Raw genomic sequence first — 14,619 nt, 5'->3', positions numbered from 1 at the left:
CATGCCTTACACCACAAGGTGAGAGACAAATAATATAAGTTCCTTTTGCCTTTCAAAAGAACCTTGCAACTGCTTTTTTAGCTAGATTATTCCACAGTCTTTGTACTTGTAAGGATTGCTTTTCTAATGAGGTAAGAGAGGTCAAAAGAAATTAATAGCTAAGATAAAAGCTATCAGGCTGATATAAATTAAGCAGCTTATAACATTTGCAATGCACCACAATCTGCAACAGATAAGGGACTCTAAAGTGAAAGGAAGGTTCAAAAGGAAGCTGATATTGGGAGTATCTACACTCTCAGTTCTCTTTTTAAGAAGACAGCTGGGCCACAGTTGCAGTTTCCTGCTGTAGCCTGTGTTCCCACTGATGCTCAGAGTGAGGATATCACTCACCTGGTATGATGCAGTACGATGTTCAGTGGCTCTGGTGTGATCCCACAAGCCTACATGCAAGTCCTCGTATGATAGGGACCATTATCCTCTGACACCACAGCGTCAGTGAGAGCTATAAAACAAAGCTCTCCCTTGCCTACACTGCTGTTCTACTGTCCCTCCCAGGACTCTTGTGTCCTAACCCTGGAGGCAGCTACATCATTTCTTGTTAGCTCCTCTTTTGAGATAGTCCCAAAATGTCAAAGTGGCTCCTGCCTGTTTGTGACCACAAAATAATGTCTAGTTCTGCCTAAATTGTCCTGGGAGCCCATTTCAGTAAGGTGTAGTAAGATATATGCCACACACAGCCACATACACACTTCAGCCCCTTGGGAGATATCCCTGAAGCTACCTCTGCAGCAGCTGAAGGCAAGAGCCAAATCTCTGAAAGTGCAAAGTGTCAGGTATGAGTCTGCTCTCAGCTCTTCCTGCTGATTAGGTGTTCCCCCAGGTGATGGGTTTTCATATTAATAATTGTAAAGAACTCTCTGCATTAGTGTCATACATGTTTTAGGAGCTAAACTTTGCATTCCAAGTAAGGGCACAGACAACAAAGAACATTATCCCTACAGGACCTGATGTTGATGCTGCCTCATGTTGAAGCTCCTCATGGGAGCTTGGTCTCAAAACCCATGCAATAGCAAAAGGGCTCTGAAGTGCCTGCATCATTGCTATCACTTGTATAAAACCTTAGCTCTCCATTATTCCACATGAGTTTTAAACCCATCTGGCACAATCGGTGGTGTATGTACACCAGCAAAACTTTTGCTCTAGTTGGTTTACCTTGTTTGCGTAAAGATATTATACCTTTTGCAATCACATCTCTTTACTGACAGATTTTATCTTTTCTACAGTAAATAACTCATTCTCAGCTGCACACACACAATTCCAGGCTCCTCTTAGGCATACTCAATTTTCTGGATTATTTTTTCTTTCTTATGTTTTGGTTGTGATCTTTAGGACCGTTGAATGCTTTCAATGACCAAATGATATTTTACTTTATTTTTTTTTTAAACAGGTAATTTATTTGCAACAGTAGTGTGAGATACAGTAGAGTACAAGTGGGAACCAGAAAATCATATATTATTTCACAGTGTATTTTTCAGTAGATTATTCCAAATGTAACATAAGGAAATTTTAAGTCCTATAACATTAGTTCTGATACCATGGTGACTAACATTACCACAATAAGCAGTCTTGTGGAAAAATCCTTGTGCTTAGTTTGCTCTACCTCATTTGTCTTAAATTACAGAGACTGCATCAGTATGATTTAGATCATGTAAGTAACCATGTAACAAGTAATTCAGTCTGAATTTGCATCACATCTGTTTAGTAAGTCCTTGAGAAACTGAGATACACACATAGGTCGATTTGAGACAAATTTTGTATGGTGTTCTCTTCTCTCACCTTAGACAAAAAGGTTCACAACATAAATTTTCACATATTTTATTTAGATTATAAATACTGGATGGTGCATAATATCCTGCATGTGTTACACAGACTGAAGATAAAATGTTGCAGGGCACAACAGCAACTGCTCTGTTGCCAAGCACTAGAAAGGTGGAAATCCTATTTGAAGGCTGTTTAGCTTTTTGTGCAGGTACCATGGCTAATTAATAATCAGAAATAAAACTCATTTTGAAAAAATCATGTGTAAATATATGTGACAAGCCTAAACACTGCATATGAGACATGTCTTGCTCCTGCTTCCACTGAATGAAAAAAAAAAAGGTAAAATTTACATATACTTTAACAGGAGAAAGCTTATGACAACTCAAAATGCTGAAGGAATCTTGTTTTATTATTATTATTTATTTCTTCTTTCATGAGAATGTTTAGAATTTGGCTGATAAACGCCTTGGAAATGGTGCAACCTGAAAGATATTTGTGTGACTCTGTGTAACCACCTTTAACTTTCATCCCTTTTTTTTCTGATGTCCAGTGATTAAATATTATGAATATATAACAATATTTAAAGAACTGTGCCATCATGAAGGAGTAAGACTCATCCATATTTTTTTAGGAACCCAAACTAATGGTGAAATGCCCATCAAACTTACTGTGATATTTATCAACCAACATAAACCAATAAATACTTTATTTCCAATACATGAAAAGATCATGCTAGTCTATTATTTAACAAAATTTTACTATTTTATGATGATGATACCACTGTGCAATAACTTAGAAAAGCACATATCCCTGCATTTTAAAGCTAAGTCGTAAGGGATGCTGAAGTGTGACATTCCCTTACATAAATGGTGATCATCACATAAAATGGTGATCTCTTGTTGTGGGGTACAGCCAGCTTTGGTGGCACATACACCTAAAAATTTACTTAAGGGTGGGTCATAAACCTAAAGTCAAATGTATCTCCTTCCAGAAATAACTATCTTGACTAAAAGCTCTTATTTTGGAAAAACTACAGCGAAGTCCATGACAGAAGCCATCATAAATAGCTCAGGATCATTTCCATTGTAGTTAACAACAAACCTAACCACGAGTCTCATTCCATGGGAGCAGGAGCAGGCCTACCATATTTCGCTTGTCCAATGCATGGCAACATCCTTTATGGTCTAATGGTCTCTTTACTTCAGCTTCCTTTTTTCTCCTGATCTTTTCAGGAGTCTCAGCATCTTATGTCCAATACTCCTGTTGAGCGAGGTGCTCTCCCAGGACTGGCTCTGAGTGGTATCCACACTTTGTTAAAAAAAGTGTGTTCCAAGGAAAAAAAATCCTCCCAATTGAATTGGCTAGCACCATGCTCCTGTTATGCTATCCTCAGCAGTCGAATCAGGCTGGGTGGAGAAAAGTATCATGCCATTTGTGTAAAGGACTCTCAAGCATAAAACAAATCACAGTTTCTTATTTAAATAATACAGTACCATGCAAAATTCACTTCATAAATGAGCTTCTAAGGAGTGTTTTTAAATATGAAAATGTAAAAAATTTCCTAACAATCCACCAGTGCTATGTGTGTTACTCTCTTCATTTTATCTGCTTAATCCATGCAAAAGGTTTAATCAAAGTGTCCCTTTAACAAACACAGCATTTGAACAAAACAAAACAAAATGAAACAAAATGAAATAAAACAAAACAAACCAATAAAGTCAGAACAAATGCCTACACACACATACAAAAAAGCACACGAGTTTTAATCTTTCTGATTGAATCTATTTAGCATGATGTTTACCTATCTGAGGAGAAGCACACAGGAATCCAAACACCTGCCCTTCCCCAGGAGACTCAGTCCTTGCTGTGGCTTAGCTCCTTACCAGTGCTACTCAGCTCCTGCTTGGCTCTTATCTGTGATCTGACATTGTATCTGCCAAGCAATTCCCTAACTATACTCAAGCCCTTGAAGTGTGATGCAGTTGCTGTGTCAGAGGCACAGCTAGGGACAAATATCATCTGTTTTACCAGACTCCACACAGGTACATGATAGAGAATGAGAGGACTCGTGAGCACAAAGCAGAGCTGTTCCAGGGTCACCCAAGGAAGCCCTGACCTGCACACATGAGCTACATGCTGTGTCCCAGGGGAGCAGAGGAAGTCTGTAGCCCAACTGCAGTGCATGGAGGAGTCACAAATCTCATGCTCAATGCAGGGAGCTTGTGCCACTCTCTACCATATTTTTTAAGGCAAGAAAAGTGTGAAACTAGGAGAACAGTACAGCAGGATATGCTGGGGCTACACAGTGCTGGTGAGCTGGGATAGTAGAATTGCCCTTGGATCAAAGTACACAGACTTGAGTTTAGCAGTGGTTTATTATCTCGCTAGAATCATCTCATTCCCTGTAATAAAAATTGCATGTAGAGTATGTCAAAGAGCCAAAGAGTCTATTACAGCCCATTGTCAGGACTAATGCATTTTTTTTTCCCTCTTATTGCTAAGTAGGCAGGAGTAGCTTTTCAATTTCAAAATAAAACTATACAATTACAGTAATAATGTAATGCTCCTGACTGCTTGGCTGCTGCATATTGTAAAACTCAAAACCACTGATCAGTAGCAAAAGCAGTAAGTCAGTACAATCTTTATAAAATGTCTTGTTGGGGTGATTATATCTATCAAAATACTTCTATGAGGGAAAGACTGATTACTGAAAATATTTCATGACCCTTTCCCCCTAAAAAAACAACCCTGCAAGTGCTTGCATCTTTTCCTAACAACAAATAAAGAAGCTGGTGAAGGTGCTGGAGGTTTAATTAAGACTGCACGAGCAGTGGAACAAGCAAGGATCTTGTTCAACTAGTTAGGCATCAGCTACAACAGAAAAACAAAAGCAGTCATATTTTTATCATCTGTTATAAAAAAATACTTCCCAATCAGTGTTTCAATACAGTTAAAAGTTAAAAACCCTCTACATTACTAATAAATTATAAACCCCAGATTTCCAACCATCTTGTAAGAAAGTAGGTAAGTAATTTAAACCTTTAGTTTACATAAATTAGCACGGAAATCTGTATTTGAACAAGTGCACTGAAAACAGATATGCCTTCTTTTCTTCTGATATCTCTTATTTGAGTTATTAAGTAACAGGAAAGCCTTTATATTCTTTGCATGACCTTGAAAGTCTGCTGCCACTAAATGGTCAATAGTCAAACCCCAGGAGAATGTTTCACCAGACAGACAATGACATGGGCGAGCATGAAGTACAGTCAAATGCTTTGCAGCCGTATTATGGTAGACTTCAACATTCAATTTCAGCACATTTACTCCTGGGAAGAGATGAAGGTAATATATTTATACAGGAAATCATATGAGTGAAATTTGATGGGTTGATAGAATTTTTTTCAAAACCTATTAAAATACCATTTTTTTTCAGAGGTAGTTTGCAAGGCAATAGCAATCTATGTGAGTGGAAACAATATTCCTTTGCTTGACTTTGGATAGAACTCTTAAATACTATTGATGCTCTCCCTGAACCTTGCAGAGAAAGCTTAATGGATAAGACATTCTAATGAGAGCTGACAACAGCCAATTAAGTGTCAGAAGAACAATCTGATAAGTAGGTCTTCGTGTCTATAGGCATTTCCTGATATGTCTTAACTGTCAATCTGAATGTTAAACATCTCTATCTTCATCTCATTATTGACTGATTTATTAAAGGAGAATGCTTTCAACTCCTTTTTTTTTTTTTTTTTGGACTTTGGGGTTGTTCCAGAAAGAAGGGAATGAAAACAGTCGGGACAACTCTTAATTTGGAATAATTCATGGGGAATTGTAATTGTAGTGAAGGCTTAATATTCCAACCAAGCAGATGTATGGTTTGGTGATGCCACTACCATGCAGCTGCCCACACCATATCTTTTAAGAAATGTTAGATGCTCAGTTTAGAGGAGATCTGTTTCTTTAATAGGTGGAAGGATATCTGTGGACATGCTAGCAGGCTGCTCTCTGCTTTCAGTGCTCCTTGCTAGTCATACAGAAGACAGCACCTCGCTGGACGGATCTCTTCCCTTCTTGTCGTCACCCCGGTCAATATCAATCACGTGAACTATGCCAGGCTTCAGGATCAGGTCATCGGTCTCTACGTGGCTCCTGCTATCATCCACCTCTGTGTATTTCCCTTTGGATGGCTGGGTAGCCTTACTGAAGACATCTTTAAAACGGCGTTTGAGTTCAACATCTGGGCAATAGACATACTCATAAAGAGCACCAGCAAGGACTGCTCCGATTATTGGTCCCACCCAGTAAACCTACAAAGAGAGGTGGGAAAAACATAGGCATTAAGCTCTACAGCAAAGAAAGAAGCCAGGATCTCAGAGGAAATCATGTCACTACAGACTTCACTCAGAAAACTTTATGTGACGTGCTCTAGCCCAATCATTTAAAACAACTCTGTTTTCCAGAAGTGTAAGGTCATATCATTCACTGGATTTCATGACCTGTAAAAAGAGTCTTCTTTTTTTCTTCTTCTGTCTGCCCACATACCAGATTATGAGGCAGAGAAGTGCTAGGTTCTAGTTAAGAACACTAAGTTTCGCAGGTGGTGACCTGGAGCTCAACAGTGAGATGACTTCTCTAAATTGATATATGAAATAGGTCAAGAGTCAGCCTCTTAGGCAGTTAACAGCATTAGTTCCATGTAGCCTTTTTCTTTTTTTTTGCCCCCTTCTCTCAGTCTCTCTTCTCTCACAGGTATTTTGTCCACTTCAGCAATACTCCCTAGTATTTCTGCTTTTCTTTTAAACTAGCAAGAGTAAGGTGATTGAGAACCAAGCCCATATCCTCAGAGAGAAATGTTTTTGTCAACTTTTATCGATCCACCTCTTTCCAAGAAGCTTTCTCTAAATTTTCATTGGTTATTTTCCACCTGTAGATAACATATCTATGCTGTTTGCCAGGTGACATACAAAATAAATATCAATGTAGAAAACATCTTCTTTCTACATTTTCACCAAAGATGATGATCAACTTATAAGGAAACAAAACCTATCCTAATGCATATATGCAAGCAGTTCTGTTACAATATTTCAGACTCACATTTCCAAGAGTCCAAATTTGACTTCTTATCCTGCAGAACCCAACAGGCAGCCATCTATCTGATCATCTAATTTGTATAACTGAATGCAAATGACACACACCATTTTGTAGGGTAGCTATTTCAGTACAACAGGGAGCAGTTCTGTAACATTAGTAGGTGCAGAGGCCCACTGACTTCTCTTAATGACACGCTAATGTCACCGCTCTGAAGGAGGAGAAAACAGCTATCTTTCCAAACGACCAGGACAACAGATAAGCTTCTCCTACAAGTTTCTACATAGTACATTTGTTTATTATTTACAGCTTTAGTTGTAAATTACAGGCTCCCTCAGAGTATGAATAATTAATCTTGTGAAAAACTATAGCAGTTTTTTCATATGAACAAGCCATTCACTGATAAGTGGGTAGATCTGCCTCAATAGGATAACTCTTGGGAGCAAAGTTACACATGGTATTATGTTTGCAGAACTGGAGCCTCAGGGCCTGAAGACCATGCTATCTCTGTTGTTAGTTGCAGTGGGAGCAGTGTGGGCTCCATACTTTAAAAAACAAGAAAATCCTTGTATACACTGTAATATGCAACTCTTACAGTTAGTACTGAAAGTGTCCCTGGAAGTGCTTTCCCTATCTTTAATTAGGGGAGGCTGAGCTGCAATCCATCTCTCCCTATAAAACATTAACTGTTTTTTGATAAGTTTAGTAGTGGGACGCTATAAAAAATAACTGTGTCACTCACAATCTGTTTATCAAGTTGTTTCCTGCACAAGTACTTCCAGTTAAGGGGATGCTTTCTAATAAAAGCAGGTAACATCTGGTCTAGTTTGTAAAGACCAGGCTGCAACCCCTTCGTCTCTCAGCGTGGGCATGTGCAAAGACAGGTTCTCCCCCTGGAAACAGATCACAGAGGGTCCCTGCTCTCAATGGGTATCTCTGCCCCCGACTTTGCTGTATAGCCAGGTGAGACATGAAGCCAACAGAATTACTTCCATAACTTCTCATCGACACGACTGGGGGGGTTGCAATCTGCCTTGGAGGATTTTTTTTCTTTCTAACAGTTTGATTCTTTCCATCTTGCTGGATTGCTTTTTATTGTTTTGAACTTTTTGTATGATTTCCTTTCTACCAAAGCTACTACCTCCCCAAAATGCCCCCTGAATAGCAAGATGCTATTCTAGTGTGCTGTGTACCACATTACAATTCCAGGAGAAGAGAATGATTATACCAAAGCACGTGGCAGGTCAGCACCTGTCAGCAATGGCCTATATGTGATGTGCAAGGATAGACAGCTAAAGGCAAATGATGTATGAAAAAATGCTGATAGCTATTTGTTGCTAGGGTGAAGGAAGCATGAAAGAAGAGTTACCCATTGGTTTTCCCATTTCCCCATGATGACAGCAGGCCCAAATGATCGAGCAGGGTTCATACTGGCACCGGTGTAATTGATCTAAAGTAGAGAAAAAATATTGCCTGTTATTAGAGTCTTAAAGATAGTCATTTAATTTCTTTTATTCCTTGCACTATGGGACATCCTGGATTTGCAAGACATCTAATCCTGACAGTACATAGTGTCAGTCTCCAGAGTCTCATCACAAAATTAACAAAGCCATCATGCGAACAGGCAGGAAATCTCTGATGCAGCAGCCCAAGAGGACCCTCCTGCTACTTTCAAATTTTTTTTGGCATGGACCTGTAAAGACTACAGCAGCTATGTAGCTATAGCAGCTATAAAGTCTACAGAAGTTTCCATTTACTTCTGAAGTAGACATAATGGGACAAAGACTCTATTTTTTTATTTTTTTTTTTGAGAGAAGCCATTAACTTACAGCAAATAAATGTCCAATTGCAACAGAAAATCCAATTGCTAAAGCTACCGAACCAGTGACATCGTTTCGTTTTGAATCACAGCTGGCAAAAATAGTAAAAACCAGCTGGAATGTAATTATCAACTCCACCAGGAGTCCATGGCCAGCGGAAAGATCTCCATGTACCTGGAAGAAGAGAAAGAAACACCGGAGATGAAGCAAAAGTGATTTTGTAAATCAGAAAGCAACCACATACATTGATTATATTTCAGTGAACTGTATTTTCAGTGATTTCCTAAATACTACACAGTGAAATTAACTTTTAGAGGTACAAATTCCCACCCTTCTTCTCCCCCTTGTGCCATTATTTTTTTTTTAAATTGAGAGCCATGGAAAATTACAGCTGGACTGACAACAGACAGCTTGCCAGTAACATCGAACAAGAACTTCAAAGTTAGACTGCAGAAGTGTAGTTTATTTTTATACAGGGATTTGCAAATGCTGCACTTCCCCTTCACCATTTTTTTTTCTTGGGAGCGCTGTAATTTACTATTCAATTATAAATTCATTAATTAGCCCTGACTTAATTAATTTAAATTTCAATTAAAAATTAAGCAGTGTGCGGCTCAAGTGCATTTTTAATAAGTCCTGCAACAGGGCTAACTGATGGCATTTCTTATTAGTTTAGAACAAAGCTGAAATCTAAGCCACAATCTATTTCAAAAGTATGTCATTTTAAATTGATGTTTTTTCAATCCCCATCATAATGGCATAGAATTAATTTCCCCTCCCCAGTCCATATGAAAATGGCATTTCATGCATATATTATTTAAATTTTGTATGTAAATTAACGTTACCTGCTGTCATCAGATTTGGGGAAGTTATAGAAAAGAGAACTTCTATAAAAAGAATAGCTATAGATATTGCGCTGCATAAAGCCATCCCGGGGAGAGCTTTAAACCCTGTCTAGATGTTATAAATAAACCAACCAGCTCCTAAAATCTCTACTTGAGCTCTCTTTATTCTGTGTGACACTGATTATATTTTCTTAGGCTCTAAGTTAGTCTACTCCAGGAGCTGGAGCAGAAGTGATTACCATAGTGACTCCCAGGCCTCCCACTACACTTGGTGGTGTGATGAGATAAAGGATGCCTGCCCCCACGATGGCTCCCAGGCACTGGGCGAGAATGTAGAAGACCGACTTGGCGAGGCTGATTTTCCTTGTGCAGACCATTGCCACTGTCACAGCGGGGTTAATGTGGCCACCGCTGATGTGCCCAAAGCACTGCACCATGGTTGCGATGCTGAGTCCAAAGCAAAGAGAGATAAGAACCATGTCTACAGGCAGGGGCTTCTCCGATCCACCCCAGTTGATTGTGGAACCAAGGCTGAGGAGGACAAAAATTAACATGGCCAAAAATTCTGCTGAAACAGCTTTCCAGAAGGGCTGAGTCCAGACGCCTTTAAATGCTACCATGATGCTCTCACACTTGCACAGACGTCCACACTTACTGAAAAGGAAAACAAGTCTTCATCAGAAGTCAAGCAATAAGCCCTATGTTCTCCTGTTAGAGGGTTGCTATCTGGCAGGCTTTGGAGGGAAGATTTCAAGGCTGAGTATCCTTGGACTGGGATAACCATGGATGCGTGCACTGGCAAAGCAGACTGCCCTTAAAATGCTGCCAGTGTTTGAGCATCTGCAGGTGTAATACACAGAGTAATTAGTCATCCCCTGTGATAAGTCTGTCCCTATAGCTTATTAGTTCATGCAAAGAACCTCCTTATATTTTTTGAAATAAATGAGAATGAAAACAAGTGTAATCTTCTACACTAGCTGACTTCTGCCTGCCTAAGAGTCTGCAAAACCCTACCACTTCCAGTGGCCAGTTAAACATCATGCTCATTAGATCAGTGGGCATTCTCTTTTTCTAAGCAAATCTGTAGTTTCCACAAAGTAGGTACAATAGTTCAGTAAAGAGCAGTGTCTTAGCCAAACCCTGTTTTTTTACAACAGTGTAGTGTTGGGAGGTTGCTTAGGGAGCTATAAAAGAGAAAGTCTATTTGTCTGAACACTCACACAAACCAATACTTCAATTTATATTTATGCAAAAAGCTCTTTCTTCTCTGTGGACATAGGGTAAAATTTGAATTCAGCCAGGAGAATAGATGAAATCCTAAATTCTGATTTTTAAATCAATCCTGCAGTCAATTAAGTCCTTTTTAGGGGCCAAGGGTGCAGAGTTAAGTAGTGGAATAGAAACATGTTTTCTGTACATTTGATGTGTGCTACTGTGTGTGATAAAGAAAGAAATGTCTTGATTTTCCTGTCTGGAAATGCTATGTGTTAGTCTGCGCAGCCTTCCTGATGAGTTACAGTTTTGCTAGATGCTCAGATACCTATGAAAGTGGGTCACCAAAGAAAAGTTATTTGTGGTATTAATAAATTAGGAGAATAAGCCAAAAGGGAAGCATTTTAATGAGTTTCTAAGGAATGCTAACAAAATTCTTCTTTTAAAAACAAAAGCAAAAAACCCAACCCCTCCAAAAACAAAACAAAACAGAAAACAAAAGAAAGAATATTCAGCTGTTACATCTGGGAACAGAATTTCAAGTGGAAGACGGATGAATTTATGCTCAGTTATCTAAGGTAACTGAGCTACAATGCATATTTAATACCACTTACATCAGAAAGAAGCATAAAATGCATGCCTTGCTTTTTCAAGTTATTGCAAGAAGAATGGCCCATGAATTTCTTAACAGTTGCTGAGAGTTAGGGAAAGGCAATTTAATCCTGTGACTGGAGCAAATAATTTGTTTCCTTGTCTCATTTCTTATGCTAATTTACTGTGTATTTTGGGTAGGTCATTTGTACTCTATCTCAGTTCTCTAGACTCTCAGATGAGAACAAGAATTACATTATTTCCTGAAAATGGCTGTAAAGTGCTTGTGAAGCAATCTGACAGACTCTGAATTTTGAGTGGGACTTGTAAGAGTGGGACTTGTAACTCATATTAACAACCAGTTAATGACCAGCTACCTAGATCAGGCTTTTTGTTCAAAATGGCTCCAAATTCACTACCTCCCCCAGTGCTAAAGCACACAGCTTTTTGGGGATCCTTGTCTTTGAACACTATGCCCAGACTCTCACTGCAACCTAAAGACTGTCAATAGCTTACCTTCGACAACCTTGCTACTCCCTCACTAACTTAATTTAGTGGCCTCAGGAGGACATGGGAGCTGTATCTACGCTGAAAAGATGTTGGTGTCCCAGGAAATGTCCCAGATGAACATTTCACATAGGGGTGAGGCACATCCTGCTGTCCATGGAAAAGAAACGTGGATGCACAGACAAGGAAAGTGGCACTCATCTACCCTCTCACACCCATCTCAGTTGGGATGCAACATGGGTTTCCTTGAGCTTTAGCTTGCACCTGCTTTTGCAAAGCAAAGCACAAGCCATGGTATTTTATCCCAGACTTTTGAAAAATTTCCTACCACCGAAGAGAGTTGGGGGAACATAGGTTTCTGGAGAATGTGAGGTAAGGATATAGTGACTCCTGACTTCATTGTCCAAGAGTACCCAACCTGTCTCTTTCTGTATGCAGAGAATAGCAAGATGTGCAAATCAGCAACATCCCCTCATCTTGTAGAAAAGAGAGATTGTATTTGGTATTAAAACCATGTATTTAGCTTCATTCCAGTTGGGGGGAGTCCCAGGAGTCAGTGGTGCACGCACGTGTGTAACAGAGGGAGGATCCAGTAGATCACAACTTCTGCTGTCCAGGCTACCAAATAAGGAGGTCAGATTTCAGACCTCTAGTACTGCTAGACCCTATGAGAACATGTGAGAACACGTGCAATCAATTTGGTCATTTTTTAGAGCCCTGAAAATGCAAAAATGCTGCATACAAGTCAAAAGCATAACTCAAGTACAAATCTTGTTCATCAACATAAAGAAAGTTTCTATTTTTCTCCAATAACGCACTGCATGGAAAATATGAAAATGGTAGAACTATACTGCCAGCCACACTTTGATAGTTAATGATCTAAACACCTATTTTCAATGCAGAAATGTTTTTCTGAAGCAGCCTGTTTTTCCCTGATTTCAACACCCAGCAAAACACCCAGCTGTCACAGCATTTTTTTTTCTTTCAAGCTGCACACCTGTTAATAAAAGCTTAATACTGTGTTTTAGCCCTGAGCCCAGGTTTTTACTTAAATCCAAAAGCAACGTGGAAATCAACACCGCCTCCAACGTCCACTACTCTTTCTGCATGCAGCTAATTTAAAGCCTTGAGATGAGATGGTGATGGCTGCCAGGTCTAAAACTGAAACGTGACTTTCCAGCCACTAAGATTTACCATCGAAGTTGCAAAACAATTTTTGGAGGAGTTGTTGTTCATGGTTGCCTTACACAAATAAAAAATGGAAAAGCAGAATGACGCTTTCGTGTTCTGGTCACACATTAAATTCCTACGGACACGCTTGAAATCCTCTAGTCTAGACCACACAGTTACATGGTAGACTGTGTCTGATAGGGTGCAGGGTGGGTTTCACAGCTCATGTTGTCATCAAGGCCAAAAGAGCGTGGGCTATGGACAGGACACACTGGTGTCCAGGACATCATCGGTGTGATTACAGCTTGAAGCCATAGCAGTGTAAGCAGTAATGCTGTCTTCCATACAAATGTCAAACGGCATTTACCAAATTCTTCCTCCCCTTACTACTATGCTTTTGGGGAGCAGGGCCAGCAGCTGGGGGGGCTTGCAGCGACCCTGCCTGGGGCACAAGCTCTGTGTGAGCAGTGGCTTTTGGGGCAGCATCCGAGGCTTTTTGGGGGGCACCAACGAGCCCCCCCCGACGTGTGCCGGCCGTGTCCCGCCGGGACACCGGGCACCCGCTTGTGGGGAGGGAGCGGCAGGGGATGGGGGCAAGCGCACGAATAAAAGCAGCGAATAAAAGTTGTAGGGCGCGGAACAGCGCCGGCTTGCAGCCCTCCGGCACCTCCAGTCTCAAACCCCAAGGGCGACTGAAAGATATCACCTTCGGGGAAGGGGCCGGCTCCCTGCAAGCCCCCCATGATGCAAAACCCCCCTCCTCCCTCCTTCCCCCCCACCTTGGCACTGCAGGACGGGGTTGGGGGGTGCGCGGAGAATCCCCACCGGGGCTCCCCTTTTCCCCCTCGAAGCTTTCCCCAGCGCCCCTGTTGAGCTTTATTGCCTCCCCCCCTCCTCCAACCCTGCCCCTCCTCCATTTTTCCCCCTCCGCACCCCGCGGAGGGCCGCGCACTCACCCGCGGCGCTCAGCGGCCGCCCGGTCGCTCATGCCTCCGCGCGGAGCTGCGGCACCGGCCGGGGGGGGCGCGGGGCTCGGGGCGGGGGCCGGGGCCGGGGCCGGGGCCGGGACCTGGACCGGGGCCGGAGCCGGAGCCGGGGGAGGACCTGGGGGGGACCGGGAGGGGACCGGGAGGGGACCGGGGGGGGGGCGCGGCTCCCAATCTCTGCCCTCCCTACCTGCTGCTGCTCCCCGACGGCCCGGGGGGGGCTCGAGGCGCTGCCGCCGGAGAGGGGGCGCTTGCGGTCGTGGGAATAGGATTAATTAATTAGCGCGGGGTGGGGCGGGGGGGGGGGGGCTGCGCAGTTTGGAAGATCGCTCGGAGTCGGAGATTTTGCGGTTTCTTCTCCCGCTGCGCGCTGGATTCACGGGAATCGAGTGCAAGGCGCCCTGAGGTGGGGAGGTCTGAGTGCCTGAAACACCCCCGTACCTCACCGGGACCATGCTGGCTCCCAGAGGGGCAGAGGGGTTAGTTTTTAAGTTTTTCCTCGTGTGGAAAGCTAACGGGAGGCACTGAAAAGAGCTCTTGACACTAGTCTGTGATGCTGGTGAGGCAATTCAGGTGGTT

At 41.7% G+C, this 14,619-nt stretch overlaps 1 protein-coding gene across 2 annotated transcripts; it reads right to left on the bottom strand.

The window, feature by feature from the left end:
* Positions 1–1,467: 1,467 nt before the first annotated feature.
* Positions 1,468–14,266, bottom strand: AQP4 (aquaporin 4). Of its 2 annotated transcripts, none has more exons than XM_082753618.1 (5): positions 14,231–14,266; positions 9,814–10,228; positions 8,739–8,903; positions 8,279–8,359; positions 1,468–6,128 (listed from the first exon to the last, which is right to left on the bottom strand). In XM_082753618.1, exons 2-5 carry the CDS (start codon positions 10,192–10,194, stop codon positions 5,850–5,852), a joined length of 906 nt encoding a protein of 301 aa, XP_082609744.1. In that variant the 5' UTR covers positions 10,195–10,228; positions 14,231–14,266; the 3' UTR covers positions 1,468–5,849. The 2 variants fall into 2 exon arrangements, with proteins under 2 accessions (XP_082609744.1, XP_082609743.1); XM_082753617.1 differs by lacking the exon at positions 14,231–14,266 and adding an exon at positions 14,011–14,084.
* Positions 14,267–14,619: the final 353 nt, after the last annotated feature.

The sequence above is a fragment of the Aythya marila genome (genome assembly GCF_965140915.1).
Source record: "Aythya marila genome assembly, chromosome: 2".
In the NCBI taxonomy this organism is placed as follows: Eukaryota; Metazoa; Chordata; class Aves; order Anseriformes; family Anatidae; genus Aythya; species Aythya marila.
This window is presented reverse-complemented; position numbering and strand designations above follow the sequence as displayed.